The sequence below is a fragment of the Hyalella azteca genome, unplaced genomic scaffold, assembly GCF_000764305.2.
Source record: "Hyalella azteca isolate HAZT.00-mixed unplaced genomic scaffold, Hazt_2.0.2 contig11244, whole genome shotgun sequence".
In the NCBI taxonomy this organism is placed as follows: Eukaryota; Metazoa; Arthropoda; class Malacostraca; order Amphipoda; family Hyalellidae; genus Hyalella; species Hyalella azteca.
The window spans coordinates 1-26,803 of record NW_025941247.1 but is presented as its reverse complement, the minus strand read 5'-3'; the positions used below and the strand labels follow the sequence as shown (position 1 = coordinate 26,803).

Below are 26,803 nucleotides of genomic sequence, written 5' to 3'. Positions count from 1 at the left end.
GCCATCTAGTGGGAAAATATTGAGATCCAAAGAGAGACAATGCATGCCACGTGGTGAGATAATCGAAAAATGTGTCAAATTTGACAGTTGACATGGCTCTACCAAATAGTGAATAACTGTTTTTATAGGAAGAATATTATGGTTTGAGAAATTGAGACTTTTAAATACGTCTGTGAATATATTAGGAATCCTTTAAGTATACTTGTATTTGCTGATTTCAAGTCGTAAATAAATTAATAGATGATTAAGTTGAGATGTTAGATTTAGACACATGAAAACTAATTCTGACACAACTTGAATTGGACACACACAGATCGTTCAAAGCTTTGTACAAAAATTGAAATTTGCTTAATTAAAAGCCTAATAGCTGTTAATTAAAACGTAATTAAGTAGTGTTCAATATTCGTTAGTGTTCTAATTCAAAGCCGTGTTGTATCCCAATACAGCTCACACAGCAAACGGAATTCGAACACGTGGATGTAAGTCGGCAATACGTATCAGTTAAATTTGAAGCGCTGGCGCAATACGACTCACCACGTGTTGAATATTGCCACACAAAGTGACGGAATATAGGGATTTGGTAGGTTTCCATTCTAAAGGCTTTTTAATAAATATGGCAACATTTTGTGACGTTTCATCGTTGCTGGCGCGTAGTGAAGTGTTTCGAGAGTCATGTGAAGGCAACAGAGCTTACGTAACGCATAAGTTTTTTTATAGTTTTTCATTTCTCGATGCGTCCTTAATGTGTCGGAATATACCGCGTTTACCCTATGTAGTTCTGCTCGTCTGAACTCTGAATGCGTGTTTAGTGTGCATGATGGAAAACTCTGCCTAATGATTACTTAATGAAGTTTAGTTCATTGCGGTCAACTTAAGAGACAAATTTTTAACTAACTAATACTTTTTATAAGTCTAATTTTAATTGTTGAGTGAAAGGTGCAGGCATACAACTTCCAAGTGATTACGTACTTTATAGAAACTGAGCAAGTTAGCGTACATATTTTAAGCCTTTAAAAAAGTTCATTTTTTTGCCTCAAATAGCCTAACGATGTTGGGTAGAAAAAGTGGTCTTGGTGGATCAAAATAATATATGAACCTTCGAAATTAGGATTCCATCCTGCTCCTACTAATGCAGTCTGATTATTACTCTGATAGGGAGATAGGCTGGCACCATAGGCAATTTGGCAAAGGGCATGGCCATTGGCCACATCAGCCACATGGATATTTCAGCTGTCAGGCTCAATAAAGGGTACCTAGGCTATCTTCTGAAAACCAGTTGGATTTGTCAATTGTCATAGGTAGCTACACATACATAATGATAATTGTAACATGATTACAGATCTTGAACTGTTGAACATATTTTGAAGCAATGATAAACAATAGTCAGAAGTCATAGCTCATAGGCAATAGGGCCTAGGCTAATCCTTAATCCTTATTGACCACCCATCCTAGCCTCCCATCACCTGCCACTTACCGGTACTGTAGCCACTAGCAATTTGCCAATTTGACATTGGCAAACGGCAAACCTATGGTGACAGGTGACTGGTGAGGCTTTAGGCTTAGCATAGGCTGCCAATGGCCCAAACTGCCAGTGGCCCGTGGAACAATTCCGAACAAATTAAATTTTGAATTTCGATCATAAACATCCAAATAATTATCCATCAACAAAGAAACTTCACAATATACTCCTTCGTTCCATTTACAAGCAAGATGGCATCTACCAAGTACAAACTAAATAACTGAATAAGCAAAATAATTACAGCTCCTTATGGCGCCGTCCGAGGTTAAAGTAAATAGAACACATATAGAGTTATAGACGATGGCAGCATAAATGTTCTTCTGTAAATGTCTAATCCAGTTTCTTTTCCAGTAACACAATTATTACTCATTCTCCCTGAACAATGCCTACTACAGAATTTTACTCACAAAGCTCACTGAGAAGCTGCAAAACATTGATCACGATTATTTATTGAATGTCATGATTAGAACTTGTTGAAATATTTTCGATTTTGAAATTCGTGAAAAATTTGAAATTGGAAATTATCATGGTAGTTTTACCTTATTTTGGAAATCGATAAATTTTCAATATACTTTTTTATTTTAAATTTCAAACTTTACCAAATATTCCGGCAGAACGGATGCGAGTCGCTAGAGTCCGTGCCGTACATATAAACCTAATTTTGCTATTAATGACTATCGTTAAAACCCTGTACCTGTTGAGTGCTTATTATTCGTCAACTTATTTTGCTTCGTTATTATCATGAAGATGATTAATTTATACAAGTCTTTTTCTACTCTTGAACGTCAGGTTTTAGAGGTAAATTAACATGTCTTGTTTGTTGTTCCCCAGATAGTATTAGCCTATAGTAAAGGCTAGTCAGTGAAGACTAAAGAGGACAAGGACTAAATGTAAATTACTTTCAGTTGAATTGGTGGCTAATGCAGTAATGCCTAAACTCTGAAGGCTTAACTCTATGGGAAAACATTTATACATTTATTTCTGTGCCTTTCAAAATCCTCATCACCTCATGATTTTCTGTTAATAGGTATATTTTTTTGGGATTTTACACATTACTTTTAAAATATTATATCATTTTTTGTATGAATTATATTACAACAAACTTTAATGTTTATTTTGTACAGATTACAGTGCAAATTTGCTTTTTTTTCTCTGCTTGTTTTTCATGAAAATAATAAAACTAAAACAGCTGGCTTATCCAGGCTCCAGCTTGACAACTTACTAAAGGCATTTGTGATTGTGAAATTGTAAGTGAGACAAAAATGACTATGATAATGAAGAATTTTACTAGTTCCTTAAGGCTTAAACCCTTTTGCCCTAACTAGAAAATAGGGCAGAAGCCAACCTGTGATTAGGGCAAACACACCCATGAATTTAGCCCATGGTCAGGAAGATGTGCCAGGTGTGCAGGAATTTATATTATCATTTCAACAACCTGCGTGGTGTGCTGTACTATGCCGGTAAAAAAATGTGCCGTGCGCCGTACTTATAGAAAGCTAAAATAGTTTAAATATGGACACGTGGCAACGCAAATTACGTAATCACATTGACCGTACATACAAGTGTATCCGCATTGTGTTGTGGTTGGTGGTTGGATATGAGTTAACTAGATTGCTCACGCGTCAACTCAGGACTCAGGTTCTAAGTGTCAGCACAGTACTGAATAAGTGAATATTCATTCATAGATCACAATTCAATTGGACATGAATTACAGGACTAAAGAAGGCAACATGGCTTTAGATGTGCCATTGGTGCCTTCTAATGAATGACTGGACTGGTTGCAGCCCATGGTCAGGAAGATGTGCCAGGTGCGCGGGAATTTATTTTGTCATTTTAACGACCTGCGCGGTACGCCGTACTATGCTGGTAAAAAAATGCGCCGTGCGCCGTACTTTAGAAAGCTAAAATAGTTCTACTATTTTAGTCAAAATAGTTCTACTATTTTAGTTGACAATATACGCGAATATATTGACTACGCGAGTCGAACTGACAATAATAAAATGTAAGACATGTCCGGGTTACTTCTGACTCTTCCGCTTGTCCGCCTTGTCGGATACAGAACGTACGGTAAACGTAAACTGCGGCTGTTATACATACAAAATGTAAACAGATGGTGTTCAGTGTTGCCATATGACTTTGGAGAAAATTTCTTCTAAAATAAAGTTCTAGATTTCTCATTTGCCAAATTTCCGTATCAAGAAAAATCATATATTATTGAAAGATAATTAAAGGCATACTGTACTGAGTATTACGTCTGTTCCTCCACAAACTGACGTAGAATTGATGGCCGGGATTGCGCGAACACGTGCGCGAAGATAATCAATTTTCATTACATTGCGCCAACTGTGCACAGCAATAGCTTAAAAAAAGTGAAAATGAGCGGGAAAATTCACCGAAAACATACATCATCCTGAGTGTGGATTGCGCCAACTGTGCACAGCAATAGCTTAAAAAAAGTGAAAATGAGCGGGAAAATTCACCGAAAACATACATCATCCTGAGTGTGGGTTGCGGCAAGTAGGGTATGAACCTGTACGTCAACAGTACGATCCTGCAGGCTGCATGCCAATGTTGGGACTACATTCCTGACATCCTCCTGGCCGGCAAAATTGACACAATCAATAACTAATAACAATGTGCATAAATGGACTACCCTATACAAATTAGGTCAATATGGCATAATTACAGAGTGTAATTATAATATGTGATATAAAATATGAATATATATATATATATATATTTGCAAGATAAGTCAATGGTCTGTCGTTTATTTTTGCTTCATTTGGGATGCAGCATAGACCCCTGCATAGCCCTTGCCCACAATTCAATATCTATTCCTATCCGCTTGTAATCACGCTAGAGGGCATATTAGCCTGTGTGATTAAGTGCCTAAAGCCATTGGTGCCATTTCCTTTTCTAGAAATGAATCAATCAGCCAGATAACATCAAGCTGCCGAAGCAACAGCCGTGGGCAAATAGGCAAACTGTTGTGTGCTTGTATTAACCCATTAATGCCGAGAATTATGTAAGGAGAAATTTTCAGAATTTTTCATGCCAAATGACTCTTTATGATGTCAATATACAACTGAAACACTCAAAACGGGAATTTAGTTGAAAATATGAAAAATACAGCTTGGGAACATATGTGCCCATTCGGCTATGAAATCATGATTTTAGATGAAATTGTAATAAACCTATAAATATAGTCCTTTGTTAGCTCAATGCATACAGACTCCTTTTTATTTCTCAAAAGCTAAGTAGTAGAGTATCTATGGCTTAGTGTGTTATTTTTCCATGCAGTCAGGATGCAAGGGAACCTAATTGCGCATCTTGCATATGTGAGGTGTTCTGCCCTGATACTGCTTGCATCTACTGCATGAATGCTCTCCTCTTGCAGTCCCATGGCCTTTTCCGTTGTACTGCACACTTTCTTCTGCACTACCAGTACTGCATTTATGACCTGTTGCTTTTCTGGTTTTTCCATAGGCCTTCTATGTGGCTAAAACTAAGTTCCTGGAAATGTCTAGTAGGCTCATGTCAGCATGTATTCGTCTGCACTGACGCCAAGCATTTACCACTTGAGCATTTATGATCCGATACTCTCCGATAAATGTCCGATGCATTTCAAAATACTCTCATTCACTACTTGTTGTTCCTTTGTTTGCTTTTCATAATCTCCAACACTATCAATAACTTTTCTTTCGTCTCTGTGCCAAACCACCTTCTATTTTCTGAGTTTCTTCTTCCTCTGCTGACCATCAGGAGACGATGTTTGATGATCTATTTTGTCAGTTAGTACTTCGGAAAGTAAGTTTCTTCATGGTAAATGATTGGGATTGCATATAACTTCACTGTCGGAGGCATCAGAGTCGCAGTCAGTACCAGCAGCTGCTTCTTCAATGGGAGGCTCGATTGCAACATTGATTTCAAAATCACTATCATCATCAGATTATTCCTGAAGTATTTGTCACACCTCGTCCAGGGTCAACCTGAAGAAAGAAACATCTAATAAGATTATTTCAATGTTTGAAAATATCACTCAAGTCACTTCTTGCAATATAACGCATAACTCGTTACAATGATTTCTAGTTGCTGACAATTTATTATAAGGCATATTTGAATTTACATATAAACGGGTCAATATTATCATGAATAGTTTTCTAAACATGTATTTAGGAGCTACAGAATAGCAAACATCTGTTAACTTCTCATTATAATATCGTACGACACAACGGGAAAGCAATTAAAATAAATCTACGCACATCATATAAGAGAAAGTGCCACAACTTTCGTGTAGGACAAAATCTTTATTTTATATCCTAACGGGCACATTTGTTACCAAAATTTACATTTTACTATATGCATTCAATATTATCAACATTATTGATCATTTGTGAATTATATGTAATTGGTGCGTTTTCCAGCTACAAATTCCAATCATTGGATGTAGTAAAATGTTTTCAGTAATAGAGGTACATACGTTTTTCTCAGGCGTGGTAGAGCCATGTTTCATACACCTCTCTTTTGGTCAAGGTCAGCCGGCTACTACGCATGAATGCCTGGTGGCAGAGAAACAAAACATGTTCCGTACGTGTTCTGAACCTTCAGAGAACACACCTTATTAACAGAAAATAGCTAAATGCAATGTCTTTACTTTTACAGCCATTTTTATTAGCTGGGCACAAATGTTCCCGTTCGTCGTTAATGGGTTAAACACAGCCTGGAGTGTTCGTAACTTTTGAAAATAAGCGCCCGCCATAACAGCGCCATTACGTCACAGCCACTGCTTCATGGCGCTCTACTCCACAGGCAGAAGCGCAAACCGCCATCCCTATAACGCCATGCCCCGGCTCTCCCCCTTCGCAGCCAGCAGAAGGCTTTTCTCGTTGCCGATCAGTAATGCGCCTGGCGCGATGGAGGGACCTAACCTAACCTGGCGCACAACTGATCAGCAATTGAAGAAAGCCTTATGGCTGGGAAGGGGGAGAGCCGGGGCATGGCGTTATAGGGACGGCGGTTTGCGCTTCTGCCCGTGGAGTGCAGCGGGATTATGCCAGTCCTGCAAATAGCAGAGCAGGTTTACGGTGATCTGGCGTGGTCTGCGGCCTTAAGGCTTACGGCGTGTGTAAGAAGTGATAGTATGGGGTAAAAGTCTGTGAAGTAGGACCTGTTGACAATTGACAATTTGATTCAGCAGGCTGCGGAGTGAGGTAGGTGTTGCTTAAAGTTGGTGTGGGGAGATTACTCAGTTACCTACAGCTTCTTGGGTGTGAGCTGAGTTTAGTTATTGCATTATAGGGTAGGCGTTGACGCTAGGGCTTGTTTATGAGCTAAATTTGTGGTGTAGGGCTGCGCTCCCCTTCATTTGAGCAATTATGGTTTCCAAATCTGGGTGCATTATGTTATGTCATGTGTACTTTGAATGTGCAAAAATTATAACTATCATATGAAAATTGTTACGTAGGTTATCATAGCACGAATCGCAATAGAGTATCAAGATTGCAGTTCTGCCACCACCCTTCATTGAATTATCCCGCCTTTTTTCTGAAATTCAATAATCTCTTTTCCAGCAAAGTTTGCGAAATTCATTAGCTGCATAAAATACTCTCTGCTGTGGTGTTCGAGTTCCGGTTGACATGAAAACTTTGGTAAACATGCAGTTCCAAAAATGGCGGGAAAGCTCTAATCATGCCGCTCTGAAGGCAATCTATATAAATAATAATATAATCCACGCCTATGCTGGAGGAAGTTCAAACTTCAGAGGTGGAACTTAATGCAGTCAATTTGCTGTAAGTCAGAAAATACCAGAAAAATACCAGATTTAGGCATATATACCAGATCTAAAATATTCATACCAGACACCCTCTGAAAATACCAGATTTGTAAAATCTGGTATATAAATATACCATCTGGCAACGCTGGTTCAGCGTTACTTGAAAAGTTGAAATCTACAGATGATGTCGCCATGCCATTCAGATGAAAACTGTGTCTAAATCAGAACTGTGTCGGACGGCTCCGCGGCCCACGCCGAGTGCTGCGCGGCGTGGAATTGATGACCGGGATTTGCGCGAACGCCTGCGCGAAGAAAATATAACTAGATTGTTTTGCGTGAACTGAGCTGACCTAGGGCTTCAAAAAACTATTTACGCGCAGGAAATTTCCCCGTTTATATACATCTTCCTGAGTGTGGAATTTAGCTGATTTCATCCATTCTTTTGGCCCTTCCCCAATTTCTATAGTAAAAATAAGAAAAACAGCATATTTTTACATGCAAGTTTATAAAATCTCCCATAGAGGACCAGTTCCATTTATATTTCTGTAATAAGAAAGTTAGGCTGAAAAAATAAACAGAAACTTTTACATTATGCATAATTATCAAAAATCAACTGTAAAATCCAATTTTCAAGATCATGCAGAAGTTTTCTAAAATTGCAGTCACAAGTAATCATTTTATGACTGACTTTCAAAAATCAACAGTAAAAACTGGTATCAATGATGTGGCATATTTCTACCTTCCCAGTTGCAATCTATTTGGAATATCAGGCAGAAATCTCATTAAATTTGCCATGAATGACCATTTCATGGCTGATTTTTTATTATTACAACACTATTCATTAACTTCTCTTCTTGTCGTTTGTCTGCTACAAATCTTATAATCAATATTTAACACACTTTTACCTGTCCAATCAATCTGAAATTTTATACACTTTTGCAAAGTCAAAGACCAGGGTGCAGAAAGTGGGTGAATATCAAAAGATATTTGGCAACGCATCAGCAGCAAAATTTATGCCTTCTGAAGATCTTGCTGACAAAATTATTGCATATTAGAAATTACTGTAAATCTGAAAGACTGCAAACGCACACAGTAAGGTTTCCGGTACGCTGGATGGATCAGGATGCAGTGAAGCTTGTCTGGAAATCAGTTGCAATGTGTGTAAGTGTTCCAGTTCATGGAGAGTAAGGGATATACTACTATCAAAGTTACTTGTAGCACTTTCTTATTAAAAATTACCTGGCAACGGATCTTGAAAATGGCTGGTGACACTTTGGGCTAAAAATTCATATCTTGGTGATGCTGCTTTCACCCTCTGCACCCTAGGTCAGAGACATAGCATGAATCAAGAGACAGAATAAATAATTTAAAAATTTACAAAATTCTACATATATTAAAAAATTAAAAATATTTCAAATAAAGTAAGAAATTCATTGTACATGTGTAACTTCTGAGACAAAGGCTTCTTTAGAAGTGTTGCCTTTAAAAAGTAATTTTTAAATGCATATTATTTAAATTGCATGTGGAAATAGGCAGTTTTTCATATTTTTAACTGAAATAAGTTTGAAAAGGCCATAGAAACGGGTAAAATTAGCCAGATTTGTTGGTGTTTTTGCCAATTCACGGGTGGCTCTTGCCCAATTTTACATGTAAGAGCCATAAGCCCACAACTAGAGCTTTCCTGCCATTTTTGGAGCCTTGAGATTCGGCTAGATGAAGTAATCCTATCAAATTGTTAACTAAAGTGCACTCTCTAGACTCAAAATTTCAAATATAAACAAAAAAGGTCATATTAGAGCTGCAAGATTTCAGTTTTCAGTTCAAGTAGGAAAATTCCATACAAGTGTGAAAATAGGCAAATTTTCCTATTTTTAACTGAATAAATTGAAAAAAAGCCATAGAATAGGGTGAATTTAGTCAGAATCAGGGGCATTTTTGTCCAATTCATGGGTGGCTACTGCCCAATTTTTTCACGTTGGTATAAAACAATCATTTTTACCAACAATTTTTAGAAAATTCTGTCCAATATTTCAGATTGGCAGGTTATATATCTATTTAAAGCTCCATCAGGTCTGAAGTAAAAAATTCTACAAAAAAAGCTGTGAATCTGGCCAATTTTACCTGTTTCTATGGCCTTTTTATAATTTCTTTAATGAAAAATAAGAAAAATTAATTATTTTTGCCACGTTTTTTTGTGAATCAACTTTGAGAACTGATTGTTTTCACCCACAATATTTATTTGAAGGTGGTGCATAGTTTCAAGTAATTATAGATGTGAAGGAAGTCTGACAAAGATTTGGACTCTAGAAATGTGACTCGCAAAAAGTTTAACAAGCCTTTCAAACTCAGTCTACTAAATTTCCAGTAGAATTACCAAATTTTTGTCATATATTTTGTAGCCTGTTTGTTGACCAAATTGATTTCTCACATCTAGAATAAAATAACAATATTTTATTCTAGATAAATAAATAAAATAACAATAAACAATGAATAATCTAAAATCAAATTGCACTGTTATTTTACATAAGAGTGATAAAACAGACATCGAGCTTCAAATCATGGAGTAATTTTAGCCGGTACTAAAATAACAAATTGTTAAAGGGATTGTCTAAATATATTGCTTGTATTCTTTGCAGGTTTCCACTAAAACCTGCAGTGCAAGTTTAAGACGCTATGCAGACCTGCTGGGGTCAAAAGGGCCCCCAGAGCTTCTTGAGAAAAAGTGGCAGCTGAACTTTTACCAGAAAGAAAAAGGCAAAGTTGCTGGCAAACTTCCTTTCAAATTGAAAGTAGAGAAGGGCAAGCTTTATCATTGGTGTGCCTGTGGACAAAGCAAACATCAGGTATTACTATATTTCCTATTGTTATTAAAAAATATATATTTATTTTCTGTTTTTTTTTTGCATATAAACATGGATTAATCAAATACTCAAACCTTCATAAACATCTAGGTATATAATTTGAATCGTTTGTAATGGTTATTTTACTAATCATGATTATAGTTCCATAAATTTATTACTAAATTAATGACATTCTTGATATCGTTACATGTACTGACTTATATTAGTATTATTGAGTGAAACTTATATAATTCTAATATTTTTAATCATTACAGCTCCTCTTAAACCTCAACTAAATCACTTGCCTGCGCATCCAGTTGTCGCATTTTGGCCACTTACATTCATTGATAAATCGTCTGACACAAATTTAATCACTCTACATTCTACAGCCTCTGTGTGACGGAACCCACCACATCCCCGTGCTCAAGATTAAACTGCGCCCCCTTTCTTTCCGCGCCCCAGAAGACGGCTTCATGTGGCTCTGTACATGCAAACAGACCAACAATGCTCCCTTCTGCGATGGAAGTCACAAGTGTGAAGAAGTCCAGGAGACTCTTAATGTTTGACGTCAAGTTAACTAGTCATTTGTACCATTTGCTCATTTATTTAAAAAACATTGTTTCACACCAGTTTAATTTTTTTGTCTCCGCTATAGCTAGCCATTGTATCTATTTGAAAACGTTCAATGAGCATTTCTTCAATGGACTTTACAAACAAATATCCAGGTGCAAATAGCAGCCATTGAGAGTAAATATTTTCTTTGTGTAGAATAAATATTTTTTCAAAGAGTTTTGATCACGGCTCTGAATTTGATCATTGTGGTTGCATAATTGACATGTCTCAGAGAGCAGTGAGGAGCTACTACGCTATGTGAGCTGCGCCATTAAATGGTGAAGAACCAAGCGTTTCCGGTGTATTGCCTCGGGATTGCCTAGTGTACAACTCTAAGGATGCTAAAGAGCGTAAAATCATTATCATTGTTACCATTCCTGGTAGGAACGATTACAGTTTACTTGCTTTCCGCCTCTGACTATGAAGTAATGTCAATAATGACATCTGCAAATTGCATGTCAGAGCTAAAATATATGTGTAGCCTCATAATTAATGTAGCTTCAATAAAATTGTGTACAGTAACGCATTTCAAGTTGTTTCAGGTTTCAATTTTTAACAGAATGAAGGCACAGAATCATGATTATTTCAAGTTAGAATTTACAATCTATTACAAGTGGTTAGCTGAATTGAAGTCTCATTCTCCAGCAATCACATGTGTTGCTGAACTACCAGAACACAAAAAAAATTAATTTACCATTCAAAGATTGCTGATGAAGGCAATGACAAATGATTAAAGACTTTAAATGTTTATAATACAATCATATATTATACTATACAAGCTTCACACCTCTATTAAGTTTCCCATTTAACTGAAATAATGTAGTTTGAAACTTGGAAGATGATTGATAAATAAAGTGTACATATAAATTTGTTTAATAAAATTTTGCTTGTATCCTACGTGAGTTGTCACCGACTTCAGCTATCTATTACAAAGTTTATTTCATTTCAAATAGAAGAGCAATAAAGTTAAGTAAAGTAACAATTATTAGGCAACACTCAATTCAGTTCAATACCTAGTTTGTGTAGTAAAACTCTGAGCACTGCGAATGGTATAAAGATAAGATGGTAGGTATTGCTTTCTGAATGAGATTGGCTATCCTTGCAAGATAATCTACATAACTTATACCGTGATAAATTTTGAATCTGAGTTAGACGCTCTATGGAAAATACAAGCAACTATTCAAAACTAAAGTAAAAATAAGAAATAAATATATCAGATTTCATGAAGAAGGAACAGTATGTACTGCCAGAGGTTAAACAATTATTTCTAGACGTCCATCATGTTAGTACTGAATCGCTTGTAATCATTCAAGGCCTGGTCCTCATTTACTAAATTATTTGGTAGATCTTCGCGTGCGTTTATTCCAGGAAAAGTTATCAGCATAACTCTTGGCCCTGGGAGGCTTCTGAGGAGGCTCCTGTACCGCCCACTGCCAGCCGTTCTTCTCGCAGAACACGATCGCATCTTCCTTGCTTGCAAACTCCACCTGACAAGTATTTCAAATTAATATTGCAAACCGGGCAAAGGATAATAAAAAGACAACAGTATCATAAATTAATTACTTCTTAAGAGCTTTATCTTGAAAATTTTCTTGGTTTTGTGTATGTATAAAAATATTGTGTAGAAATACCAGCATAAGAATTGGTTGATGCCAGCATATTCACACAAGAACGAATACAAATATGATTGTTAACAACAGCATCAATGATTGTGTTAAGAATTAAGATGAAATTGAAGGCGAAATATATTATTATAGAATGGTGGGAAAGGCTTTGATGAGGCCACATTTTCCAGTCGCCCATTCTTAGCGAACCAGCCACCTTGCCAATCTTAAGGAGAATTTTCACAAATAGTTGCGAGTTTGGAACCCCCAGCTCGCAGCACTAATCAGGGTGGTTAAAACCAATTGGCCATGGGCTTATTGACTTGAAAGTGAATAGCAATATAAAATTTAACATGTTGCCTTTGATCAGCTAATGTCTCTTATGAAAAGACCACATAATAAGTTTATTGACAGCTACCACATCCCATGTAACAATCAAAATTTTACCTCAAGGTTTGATAGAGGGTCTGCAGTTGAAGCCCAGCCCATGAGTGGGTTTTCCCAACGCTCCTTGGTGTCAAACGTCATCACCCACCTGCACAGTACACAATATTACCTTACTAGTAAGAGCTTCTTAATTCTCTGAATATATCCACTCTGCTCAGAGTACAATATTAGCCAGCATATAAGGGCCCACTAATTATTTAATTTATAAAGGGTTCCCTAAGTGTGATACGTGTGCCACTAGTGACATGTGAGGACCTTGTAGGTGCATGTGAACGCTTTCATGGTCTTGGATCATTTTTAAGTGTATTTATTTGATAAACATTTTTACTACTTCACACAAGATGATATGGCAAGGTTTAGCAATTGTTGTCACATGCCTTCCATCTGGTCACATTGGCCTGGTGTTGAATTAGAACAGTAAAATTAATGAATGCACTAATTGTGTACACATAAAATAAAATTAAAAGATGAAAATGCTTAATATTAGCAATTAATTAGAAGGTTCAACTAATTATTATTAATTAGACGCTGCAACTTCATGGCGCCTGCAAGTGGGGTGCAATAAAAAAAAAGTTCAAGAAACCCTGAAATAAATGGAACAGTAATCATCACTAATGGTTCTATCTTACCAATAATATAAAAAGCTACATAGGCTATAGGATCTTTAAAGAAAATAATTCCAATTTCTAGTGGGTTAACTTGACTCCAATTGCCAAAATATAATTGGTTCTCATGATAATTTGTACGCTCAAATACTCGATAACACAAAATAAAAAAAATGCAATGTAGAATCATGTAAAAAAAATAATTAAGTATACGGTATACCTCTTCCAGATCCCCAAATCCAGACAACAAAGAATTATTGCCAGTTACCACAACAAAAATAGGAGGGTATTCATCTTCAGTAAACTTGATATAGCAGGAAATGCATTACAGTGCAGGGACAAAATAGTTTATTTTATTGCAAGATGCATTCTTTCATCATAGGGAATATGTAGTAAAAGATGAGCCAAGTAAAAAAGTGACTGAGGTCCCAAACTGAAGCTCCCCTTTACTGATTGCCTCTATTGGTGAGATCCAGATCTAAGTTTTTTCTCAACATTTTTGCGGGGGCTGCAAATTATAAATCGGGCACTAAGGAACAAGGCTCACTTGTGCAGATTGTTGGTGCCCGACTGCATGGCGTTCTTGGTGGGCTTCTTGATGAGCACACGGCGGGGCTTGATGTGCTCTTCAGGCACTCCTGTAAGCTTTGTGATGTCAGCCTGTGAAATTGTCAGTTAATTAAAACACAAGGCATAGAGTGAGACAGAAAAACAGCTAACTGTGAAGCCTTACCAAATAGCAAAATGTAATTCAAGATTTTTTTTTGGGGGGGGGGCAGTGAATTTACCCTATTAAAGTCCAGCTGCCTTTTATGAGAATGCTATACATATTGTAAGGAATCATATCCAGCATACTTTTCTATACCTTGTAAATTAAAAAATCAAATCTATTAAGAAAAAATTTGCAACACAATTAAAATATTGTCAGCATAAATACAAGCTTTTCAAGCTAAAACCTCACCAGTCCTTCAACAGTGATGGTGAGGTTCTTCTCCACAGGGTTAAGAGCCTCTACACCTTTTGGCTCCACTTGCTTCTTGTTGAGGTTGTCAATATGGTGAGTAGTTGAGACTGAGAGACATCTCTCACTGCTGTCAATAAACACACAAATGTATTCACTAAAGATAAAAGAAACAACAAAAATTAAATTAATTAAAGCTCATACCACCAGACAAGGCAATAACCCATTATCCTTTAAATCTTTGCAGAAACAAAGCAGTGGTCATGCATCTTCTACAGCCTTGGCTGCATCTGTGATGCTAAGGCCACAACAACTCAAATGAAAAAAATAGTAATTTTCAGCTTTAAAAAAAAATAAAAATTGATTTTCCAGCAAAGTCCACAAACAATTATTTTATAATTGAATTAACATGCAATCAGATCTTATACCTGCACATAGCAATTGAATGCTCAACAAAAAAACATAAACTGGGGCTAGGAACTTCAATGCATACCTAGGTATAACAATGACTTAGTTCATTGTTATCAGCATAAATCAATTGATAACATTTACCTTCAAATAACAAAACTAGTACAATAATAATAATACAAATACAGTGACAAATGAGGTTTTATAGTTATTTCTTGTAACACTTGTACGGTAGCTTCTTTAAGATTGTAATGATAACTGCCGAATGATATTGGTAGTATCCATAATTAATTTAAGATTAGCTCTCTAGCAGTGCTATCATTAATGTAATATATAAATATTATTAAAACCTTAATATTGATGCAATCTGCAATAAATTCGACACTCACCTTAAGACCAGCTGGCGCATGGGGCTGCCAAGAGATAAAATTTTCCTACATAAAGCCATCACCAACGTTTTGAAAATTCTGGGGAAATATACAAGTATCAAACATTAGTCAAGATTATTTTAGTTAACAAAAATGATCCTGTGCCCCAATCATCAGATAAAAATTAAAAATAATAAAAAGTGAAAATAATTTATAAGCTTATACCAGTATATAAAAATATTATGTCTGACTAGAACAACAATCCAGAATGTTATTGTATTTTCTTAAAAGTCATTAAAATTTTAATTCAAATCTTTTTAGCACATGTTCTCATTTATGGAAAAAATGCCCTATTGTGCTTGTCGTGTACATCCTTCTATCCGTCCATGACTTAACATTTTTGTTGACAAGAAATTGCGCTCTCTGTCACTCACTGCTGACTGCAGTGAGTACTGAGTTATAATTTTTAAAAATGTCTAGTATAAAAGATTGCCAGTTTATTTTAATTCCTACCAAAACTCTTTTAGACCATTGGTAAATGCCAAAAATATATGTACATTTGATGATAAATTTATTTTTACTTTTTTGCTATTATTATAAATAATTAATCATGAATTTTTTTCAATTTTTGTAAATTTGAAGCCAAATTATTTTACTATAAAACAAAAATTATTTAATTTATCATCAAAGATACACAAGTTGCCACTTGTCACTTTGGCTTAGCAGCAACTGCACTTAGCTTGCTAGTTCCTAGTTGCTACTAATAAATAAAAAACATGTACCGGTATGTATAATGTGAATATTATACTGGATTACTAGTAAGCTCACTTCATAACTGAAAAACTTTATCAATAATGATAGAAAGTTATGGTGCAGTTTTGATAACAAAAATACATAGATTGCTTCTTTTGAAGGCTAAAATTCTAGTAACACAAATGCTGTACAGCTGTGGCCTGTGCGCTGTGCCCAGTAGTTGCTGGTTGGTAGCCTATGGTGAACTTGTCAAATGTGAAATATTTGATAGCTAAAGTAAATAGTAATTGTGATTTTTTATAAGTTAGCATGCCATTAGCTAACCCTAGGCTAGGTAGGTTAGTAGGTAGCCTGGTAGGTAGTTAAATTGCATTTGCCAGAGGCCCAGAGCTACTTATGTCAAAACCAATACCAAGAATTCCTCCATATTTTTTAATTCTATTCTAACCAGGCACTAATAACTAAGGGAGCATATTTTTAAAATAGGTTATTGTTTTAAAGTTTAAACAACGAACCACAATAGGCTTCAAAGTCAAACGTTGTTCACTTGTTCTTGTTGTATTGTGTACTATAATAGAAACTCAAATAGCAAGATTTATGGTTAAAACCACAAACAAATTTCATTTCACACACTTCCAGCTATCAATTATAAAGGGACGCACCTAAGTCAAGTAAAGCTAAGACTTTAGAGTGTGGTAAACGACTGCAAAGTGCGAACTTGCCTACAGACTGCTGAGTGATGATGATGATTTGAATTTTAAGGCTTCGAGTGCTAATGCACTGCCCAGCCTGATCTTAGTCATTAGTTGGGTGCAAGAGGAGAAAGCTTGGGCCCAGCCACAAGCCAGAGCACTCCAGGCAAGAAAGTGTCATCAACAAGCACCGGACACTTGTCACATGCTTCAGAATGTAAAAAAAGGAAAAAAATAACCGCGCCTTCAAAGACACGCAGGCTCATCTCATGCAAGAAGGGGCAACATGCCTCTTTGCAGCAACGTGCAGAGTAGCATCATTACATCATGGTGCTGCATGCATAACTAGACCAACCAGTAGAAGTTATGTAGACATGCAAGATTGAAGTCAGTGAAAAAAAAATACAAATTTATAATAATACTAAATAAATAAAAACAAACAAGGTTTGACTTAATATCAGGGATCAGGCATCAGTGATATCAATTATTGATTACAAGTTACATCTGAGCAATCACTCCACATTGCTGCAAGTATTGCCGCAGGTATGAGAAAATTTGATGACGCTGCTTGCTGGTGACACCCGCACCCAGGGCAGCTTGCAGACCCCAAGGAAGTCCCAGTGCAGTCACCGCACTCATGAATAGTGCTCTTGGGCCAGTGAACTTAGTACAACTTGATATGAAATGATCTATTGTGTCTCCCACATGGCACACTGAGCAAAATCCAGTTGTTGCCATCCCAAATCTTGCACGGTGAGCACCTACACCGGCATGCCCAATGCGTAGCCAAGCTATAGCACATTGTAGTGGTCTAGGCAAGGAGCTGTAATCAATGTAAGTAATGCTATCATCAAGGTTGTATCTAAATTGACCACAACCAGTGTTAGCTATTTGTGTTTGACAGTATCCATGCCAATGTCTGCTGAAGGCCAGTGTTAACACTCGAAGAGACTCCTCAAAAGAGAGTATAGAGCAGGAGGACCTGTCAGCACTGTGTGCTAGGTTTGCTATCCAATCAGCAACCCCACTATGACCCCTCACCCAGCAAAAGGCAACTGTGTTCACTCCTCTCTGGAGAAGAAGTGAGTGTATCTTGAAAACCATTGCGGAGTAGTTTGGTCGTCAGGTGTTGAGGATCAAGTGCAGAGATGATTTGGAGTCAGTAAAAATCACAACTTGGTGGTTTTTCAATTCAACATGATTGAGAGCCATTTCCAGAGCCTTGGATATGGCATACAACTCTGCACCCATTACTGAGTGACCTGGGGACAGCAGCCAGGCAGTGGTAGCTGAAAGCTGGGGAACGTAGACACCAGCAGAAGATAAAAAAGACACCAGTCAGTATAGATAGGGATATGTCTAGAATAATACTTATCCATCCTGTAAGCAAGAATGGTTGAGAAATGGGTATCTCCACGAGGCAATGTTGGGCCGGCACCGGGGTCAAGGCATATCTGGTTTTGTAACGAGACCCAGGGAGGAATTGGTGAGAAGGAAGAAGTCCTCACCTGTCAAGGCATGGCAATTCCCATGGACCTAAACAAGAAATGCACATGGGTAGCAAATGGCTGTGGGTTGTCTTGAGCACCATTGGGAGTGAATCCCAGAAGGCTTGGAATTTTTGCTTCAATGGGAGAGTAAGCATAACGAACACCTCCACCTCAAACACTCCACCTCAACAGGAAACAGAAACAGAGACTAAGTGGTGGTAGGAAGCTTTCTACTTCCAAGGATGCAATTGGCGAGATATGACGAGCTCCCAATATGAGGGGGAGTGCACTGTTTTGAACACTGTCCAGCACTTTCATGCTGGAAGAAGGAAGTTCGCCCATGACACTGCTGCCATACTCTAGTTTGCTGCGTATAAATGCCACATAAACACGCCTTAGTAGATGGCCAGAAGCACCCCATTTTAGGGCACTCAAAGCTCGAAGAATGTTCAGACGCTTCTGGCAGTCAGCACAAACTGCTGAAACGTGAGCAGCAAAATTCAATTTAGGGCAATCAAAGATCACCCCCAATACCCACTTTTCCTGGGAGAGTGTAATGGGTTGCCCACACATTCGGAGGACAATCTGTGACAAGTTGCGGCTTCTTGAGTGTATGTTTGATACTTGCACTTGTCAGGGTTAAGGATGAAATGCCACCTGTTGCACCACAATTTAAACTGTATGAGGTACTCCTGCATATTCCTTTGAGCAGACTGCAGGGAATCAGCTGATGCTACCAATGTCAGGTCATCAGCATAACCTATGAGACGCACAGTAGTAGATGTGGGAACATCGGAGAGCATTATGTTGAACAGAGCAGGGGACAACACCGCACCCTGTGGTACTCCAATTTGCACAGGCCTAGGCTCTGACAGTGCAGCTCCAACTCTAACTCTGGTTGTACGATCTTCAAGATATTTCAAAAGCCAGACTAAGAGTTGCTCAGGGACCTCCAGTTCACTCAATTTAAATAGCAAGCCTTGATGCCAGACACTGTCAAAGGCTGCTTGGAAGTCCAGGTACACTACTATACAGTAGTTGCATTGCTTCACTGCTCCTCTTATTTCATTCTTCAACAAGTGCAGTGCGTCTAGAGTGCAACGTCCTCTTCGAAATCCAAAATGTAAAGATGGTAACAGGTTATTTCTTTCAAGAAAATATTCAAGTCTACAAAGAACTAGGCGCTCCATTAATTTCCCTATGCAGGGAAGGAGGGTGATGAGGCAGTAACTATTTGGCAGGGTTGGGTCTTCCCCAGGCTTCAAAACTGGGCAAGTGATGCCCTGCTTCCAACTTTCCAGCACTGTTCCGGAGCTCGAGCATTTGTTAAATATATCCAAAAGTTCATGTTTAACTATGGATGGCAGCTTTTTAAGAAATACATTCATTACCTGGTCATGTCCTGGAGCAGTATTCCTCAGAGCCTGGATGGCCATGTCCAGCTCGTCTGGTGTGAAAGGCTCAGAGTCAAATCTAGTGAGTTGGGATAAACATGTGCTTGCTGCCCTGACAGCTGGGGGTGGAACTGGAGCATTGTAAACCAGAGCTGACTGAATGCAGATGCTTTCCCAAAATCATCTGACATGGGAATGTTTGAGAGAGGTGGACTAGGCATGTAAGGAAAGCTTTTGCCTTGTATGCTCCGAATCTTTGACCAAGTTGCTTTTGTGGTAGTAGTGGCAGATACAGTGCTAACAAATTGCTCCCAGCTAGCCTTCTGTTTTTGTATCTTAACCCAGCGTGCCCTGGCTTCAAGACGTTCGAACTCAATAAGGTTGGATGCAGAGGGTGACCGCCAAAGTCTGGTTTTTGCTTGCCTTCTCTCTGAGACTGCCTCCGCACATTCCGCATCCCACAATGGTGTGGAGAATCAGAAGTGACGAACCCCACTTGAGCACGGTATGGCTCCAAGTGCTGCGGAGATTATGTGTTCTGTTAGCTGCGTGCACATAGACTCAGCTGACTGCTCACTTTGATCCAGTGGATTGTTGTTGGCTAGAGTTGATATGAACTTGGCCCAGTCAGCAGAATATAATTTCCACCTTTGTGGTATCAGTTCTATGGCCTAGTCCACTGGTATGCCAACTGTACAGCAGACAGGAAAATGGTCACTACCTAGGTCTCTCTCTCTCTACTTAGAGAAGAACAAGGGAGAAGATCAGGTGACAATAAAAAGGTCTACGCAAGATGTGGAACCAGTTCTATTGTCAATGTAAGTTTGAAATGAGCAGTCATTTAAAATGCCTAAGCTCAAAGTGTCCACAGCTGCCTCCAGTGACTTACCTGTCTGATTCTGGCAACCCCGCACATCCCACACTGGAGAGTGAGCATTAAAGTCACCTGTTATGATGCAGGGGGACCCAAGTTGCTCAAAGTATGAGAGGCACTCAGTTGGCAGGATATTGGCTCCGGGATTATAAAAATTTCCAATATTGATTGCACCCAGTGCTGACTGAATCCACACTGCCTGGCACTCCAGCCTACCTGCCAGAAAAGGGTTCACCAACAAAGAACTAGTAGACAAGTCACACCGCACCAGTATAGCCAAGCCTCCTCTGGGGGCCCCCTGCCTATGAGACCAATAACATCTATATCCCACAAATCGCGGTTCTTTGTTCTTGAGCCAGGTCTCACAGAGACAAACCACATCTGGTTTCTGCGAGTAGAGAAAAATTTCAAACTGTCAATTTATTGTGCAAACCATGGCAATTGAATTGAATAACAAAAAGGCATTGCTCCTTGAGTGGAGCACGTCTAATACGACCAGAGAAATGTTTTGGAGGCATCATTTTGTAGAATTTTTAAGGCCTTGAACCCTACTTAGTGCTTTCCTGGTGGAGCTGCTGGCTCCCTGGTGGCTCTTTTTTTGCTGCAATGCACTACGACGTTTGCTTTTGGGAGAGCTCTTAGAGGTTTGATTTTCTAGCTGGGTGGCAGTCTGAATGACAGGACTCTGGGCAGTATGACTTGGTTCCAGTGGCAGAAGTGCGTTTCCCTCATCATATCATTTCCCATTTCCATCATCCACTGGCAACCACTCATTCAACAGATCACCTCCTATTGCCTGGCCAAAATTATTTCTCAATAAACTAACAAGGAGTAGAGAGCGTTCCTTGTGCCCTCCTTTGCCATGTTCAACGAGAAGGCTTCATGTAGAAGTCCCAACCTTCATTGAAAATTTGCGAAGTGCTCCTGCAATCAAGTTCTCCATTTGGCATTTACTTTCGAGTTTCGATTAATTCTTCCCTCAAGATGGCATGAAGGTTGGGAAGGCTGGAGGCTGCATCTGTCTTCAAAGTTTTATGTTGGCTTGTTTCACAGTTTGATGTGGAAATCATCTCCCTCTCAGCAGTCTCAAGTGGTGGCAGAGACATGTTGGGTGATTCCAGGCAATAAGAACCCTGTGAGGAATGAACATCAACTATCACCTTGGAGTGCACAAGATTTGTCTGGTCCAAGGGACCAGCATGGGGATGATATGATGTTTGAAGGCTATGTTTCTCTATGGGAGAAATTTTGCTGGCATTGGTTTGTGGTGTCTTGTTGATGGCAGCATGCATTGAAGAATTGCCTCTGGCCACCTCCACCACCACTGGTGTTATGGGCTGTCACTCTTACTGCTGGAGAGTGGTGGTAACCTTGATCCCACTTGGGGAAGTAACACTCCCCCAGTTCCGAGTTAATGTAGAGTTGTTTTTAGAATCTTGAAATTCATGGTAAACATCAATATTTGTGTTATCAGTGCTCTCCATCTCATTCTCTTTGCCCTTTTTGCAGACCATTATTTTATGTGTCAGTGGTGATTCGAATTCCAAATCTCCTATCAGTTGATACCCTATACTCACACTACTGCCTGTGGTTGGTGAGTATGGTAGTTGCCAAAATATACCTTTTTTAATCACTGCTCATATATTCATTGATGAAGATTTTAATGTTGTGTTTTGAGAATACCGTTATAGATGAGAAATATATTTATCTGTTATCCTGCTTGATAGTTTATTGTGTATATATGTTTGAAGTTTGTATTGATGTTGTGTTTAATAATAGTGTGTTAGGTGTTGATAATGTAAATATTTTACAGAAGCATCTTCAAGCACTTTCATGAGCGACCCATGCCCCGTTTGTCCAGTTGTATAGTTGCCTGGTTGCCAGTTGTCAGGTTTCCCATTATCTGGTTATCCAGTTATTTGGTTAGGCTTTTGTTTTAGAGCTTTCTCTTAGGTTTAAATTTTAAGTCCCTTAATAATGAAGTTTTGTATTAGAATTAAATAAAGTTGAACAAAAAAGATATAAACACCTGATGGACAGGGATGGCTATAAGGGGAGTTGGGAGGCCATCTTTTATTTAACCTTTTAGATCTTAAAGAACCTTGAATACCTTCCCTTGCTTAACTAATAAAGACGACCCATTACACTGGAGCATGTCTTACTTTCTTGGCAGCATCTGCATAAGAGAGCCCTGCGGCACGGAGCTTCTCAACTGCCCTGGCACCCATCATTCATGACTGGACATTTGCGACCACTGGCAGAATGTGGACCTTCACAATTAGCACACAAGCATTTTGAGCTGCTACTACTAGGGCACTCTGACTTATCATGGGGTCCAGCACACAATAAGCATCTCCTTGGGCCAGTGCACCCACTTGCAATGTGATTCATCTGCTGGCACTTGTAACACCTAAGTGGGGCCATAACAAAAGGTCTCACTGGATATTGCAAGTAGTCTATGTTGACAGCTTTGGGGAGCCCCCTTCCCTCAAAGATCACCTTCACTGCAGAAGACTCTGCACGTATACCCTGGCAGGCTGGCAGTGGCTTGGGAGACGCACCATCTCTCTGATCTTCACGAAGCCTGCCTTGGCTGACTCCAGAAGTTCTGAGACCAAGACTGATGGTGGATTGGCCCTATCACTCCACTTATGCAAGTGTCAGTACCAGGTTGAAAACAGGTAACTTGCCATGTCCCATGTCCCTATTTTTGTGACTTTGAAAAGAGTGCCCAGTTCCAAGTTAGAGATGCAAACTCCACTACCAACAAGTTCCTTCTTGGGTTTGTCCTCACCTTCATTTCTGGATACCTGCCATAGGCAGAGTCCCTAAGGCCACGAGCCAACTTCACCGGATTTTGGAGAAATGAGCTAGGGTAAACGCAGTATATTCCGACACATTAAGGACGCATCGAGAAATGAAAAACTATAAAAAAAACGTATGCGTTACTTGAGTTCTGTTTGCTTTATGTGACTCTCAAAACACCGCACGACGCTCCAGCAACAATGAAACGTCACAAAATATTGCCATATTTATTTAAAAGCATTTAGAATGCAAACCTACCAAATCCCTATATTTCGACACTGTGTGCGACTATATTTGGCACATGGTGAGACGTATTCCGACTGCGCTTCAAATTGTACTAATACGTAATTCCGACATCCACGTGTTTGAATTCCTATTGCTGTGTGAGCTGTATTGGAATCAAGGTTGGCAATTTTTTTGATTTTTTTAAAAAAATCAAAAAAATCAAAAATCAATGATTTTTTTTATTTTTTCATGATTTTTTTGATTTATTTGATTTTTTTGATTTTTTCAGCTTTTTTGTCTTTTTTGAGGTGTTTTTTTTTTATGTCGCAATTAGCCAACTAACAATAACAGTATATGGATCATAATGGATGGCTAAAAAGGGCACTTATTGCCTCCAATAATGGCCAACAGGCCAAGGTGGTGTTTACCACTTAGGGATTCTTGGGTAAACAATTATTGATAAGTCTATTCATTAGCTTTGTAAAGTTTGTATGGAGNAATTTGTCATTCATAGTACATTTATGCTAAACCATGAATAACAATACCTCAATATAAATTAAAGACTGCCACTCAATATATTTAAATATATGAAAAAATCAAATAAATCAAAAAAATCGAAAAAATCAAAAAAAATCATGATTTTTTTATAAAAAAATCAAGTGATTTAATCACATGATTTAATCATTTTGATTTAATCATTGCCAACCCTGATTGGAATACAACACGGCTACGAATTAGAACACTATTGAATATTGAGCACTACTTAATTAGGCTTTTAATTAACAGTTATTAAGCATTTAATTAAGAAAATTTTAATTTTTGCACACAGCTTGGAACGAGCTGTGTTTGTCCAATTCAAGTTGTGTCAGAATTAGTTTTTATGTGTCTAAATCCATTTCTCAACTTAATCATCTATTAATTTATATACCACTTGAAATCAGCAAATACAAGTATACTTAGAGGATTTCTAATATATTCACAGACGTATTTTAAAAGTCTCAAACCATAATATTCTTTCTAAACAAACAGTTTATCCTTATTTGGTAGAGCAAGGTCAAGTTTCAACTGTCAACTTTGACACATTTTTCGATGATCTCATTGGGTGGCATGCACCGTCTCTCTTTGGATCTCAACATTTTCCCGCTAGATGGCCCAGACCTAGTGTTTTGGCAGTAGGTTTGACGTGCAAATGTATGACGTCACTATTTCAACCATCAACAAAAGCATGGAATGAAAACAAAGCTTAATATGAAGGAAAAACTAGAGAGGTGTTGGAATTACCCATGATGTCGGAATATACCCGCTCCGTTGTTCAATTCCGTCACAGCCTTATATGCTGCCGTCAACTCCAGTCACAGTTACAGCCTGGTGCAAGTTGGTCTTAGCTTGAGCGTTTACCCTAGCATTTTGGCCCACTGGTTTGATCAAGACAGTGAGTCCCTTGCCTTGACTAAGGAGTTGCCAAGTTGCGTTAGTGGTTTAGGTTACTTGAAAGTTGAACATGCTTCTTGTTTACTAGCATTTCATCACTTGGCCTCTCAAGATGTGGTTCTATAATTCCAATGCTATCCAATCTGAGAAAACTCTCCAGCACGCAAGAGCCTGAGGCACATTTTGCAACTCTTTTTGGATTCTATAAGACTTCAGACTTCAGAGTCCTCATCACTACTTACAACTTTACAAGTGTGTCAGGATTACGTTCGCGCTTCTTGACCGTAGGAACATGGTGCCAATCCATAGGTTATTCAAAAGAACCTGTTCTTATGTCATTTTGAACCGATCAAGGCTTCTTTACGGACCGATCGTAAAACACACCGGCAAAAGCTTTCACACTTCTGAAGAAGGTGAGCTGACAGCTACACTGGCCGTGGAGCGTGGGCGGACCTAATTTGAATTTGAATGCATGCATCAATTCAAAATCCAATAGACTATAATAGACATAGTATACAAGTCATAGAGCCTAAATTTTTAATATCTATAAAAAAATGTACGTTTCTGCATGTATTATAATGCTGTTAACATTAGCAAACTTTTAATTATCTCTGATGCAAGAAATACTTGCTTAAATCATTTTATTTTCAATATAAGCGACTGGATGCAACAATCGGTTTGCAAGAANCTAGATGTGTATAAGAGACAGAATCAGTCCTTCAAAAAAAAAAAAAAAAACAATTAAATCTCTTTATCGAAAATTTGCGGATACCGGGAAATTACTAATGAAGGTTATGAAAGCAACGAAGAGAAGAGCCCTATTTTGTCAAAACAATTGTGGTGGGCATTTAAAATATATTATATTTAAAAACTAGTATACAATATTACCATAAAAATGTTCTTCTTTCTTTTAAATAAAACAAGTTTCAACTTCATAACGTTCTTAGTTTTTTATTTATTAACAAATTAAAAGGGTTACTTAATTCTGGTTCACCCCAGGGTGTTTCAGAATTAAGTAAGTAGTAACCCTTTTAATTTGTTAATAAATAAAAACTAAGAACATTATGAAGTTGAAACTTGTTTCAACTTCAGAACATTTTCATGGTAATATTGTATCATGGTAATATTGTATCATGGTATTGTATTTCAACAAGAACATTTTCATGGTAATATTGTATCATAGTTACGTCATTATCCTGTATAGCTTGCTAAATTTGTGTTTAATTATCAAGCCTTAAATTTTCATGATTTGCTAGGTACAGCAAAGAAGAAAGAACAAAAATTTTGCAAACCTACAGTCCTACATCAGGACGATGTCAATAACAGAAGTTCAACATGATTACACAGGATCCATTTCAAAACAAGGATTCTTAAAAAAACACAATTAAATCTCTTTATCGAAAATTTGCAGATATCAAAAATTTGCACTCTTGCCAGAAACACTAATGAAGGTTATGAAAGCAACGAAGAGAAGAGCCCTATTTTGTCTAAACAATTGTGGTGGGCATTTAAAAGATATTATATTTAAAAACTAGGATACAATATTACCTTGAAAATGTTCTTCTTTTAAATAAAACAAGTTTCAACTAATCAACTTCATAACCTTTTTAGTTTTTTATTTATTAACAAATTAAAAGGGTTACTTAATTCTGAAACACCCTGTACAAATAAGGCCCACAGTGAAGCAATTATCGGATGTCCAGTCACCTCAAATTGTTGGGGAAAGCGAGCAAATTGCGTCGAATACCTTAAGAACTGAACAGCTATAGACACACGTCCATCCGACAGCAGAACCCGTAACGGAATCCAGACTGCTGAGTACTGAACAAGACGAACGAATTCAACTTCTTCCTTCTTCTTCTTCTTGTTACTTCTTATAGGAGCACTGGAAACTGGTCCATTTAGCCCCTTACCTAAACAGTTTTTGGTTTACGCCTAACTATCATATAGTAACAATCTAAGTATCTAATAATCTGAAAGAATCTGCAAGAAAAAAAAACAC

At 37.9% G+C, this 26,803-nt stretch overlaps 2 protein-coding genes across 2 annotated transcripts; one reads left to right on the top strand and one right to left on the bottom strand.

Moving 5' to 3' along the window:
* Nucleotides 1-2,135: 2,135 nt before the first annotated feature.
* On the top strand, nucleotides 2,136-11,528 carry LOC108667072 (CDGSH iron-sulfur domain-containing protein 3, mitochondrial). The gene is made up of 3 exons (XM_018154054.2): nucleotides 2,136-2,317; nucleotides 9,929-10,135; nucleotides 10,522-11,528. Exons 1-3 carry the CDS (start codon nucleotides 2,261-2,263, stop codon nucleotides 10,696-10,698), a joined length of 441 nt encoding a protein of 146 aa, XP_018009543.1. The 5' UTR covers nucleotides 2,136-2,260; the 3' UTR covers nucleotides 10,699-11,528.
* LOC108667073 (NADH dehydrogenase [ubiquinone] iron-sulfur protein 4, mitochondrial-like) lies at nucleotides 11,478-26,728 on the bottom strand. The gene is made up of 6 exons (XM_018154055.2): nucleotides 26,549-26,728; nucleotides 15,159-15,236; nucleotides 14,362-14,491; nucleotides 13,948-14,060; nucleotides 12,796-12,883; nucleotides 11,478-12,231 (listed from the first exon to the last, which is right to left on the bottom strand). The coding sequence occupies exons 2-6, from the start codon at nucleotides 15,215-15,217 to the stop codon at nucleotides 12,079-12,081; spliced, it is 543 nt and encodes a 180-aa protein (XP_018009544.1). The 5' UTR covers nucleotides 15,218-15,236; nucleotides 26,549-26,728; the 3' UTR covers nucleotides 11,478-12,078.
* Between the last annotated feature and the right edge of the window lie 75 nt (nucleotides 26,729-26,803).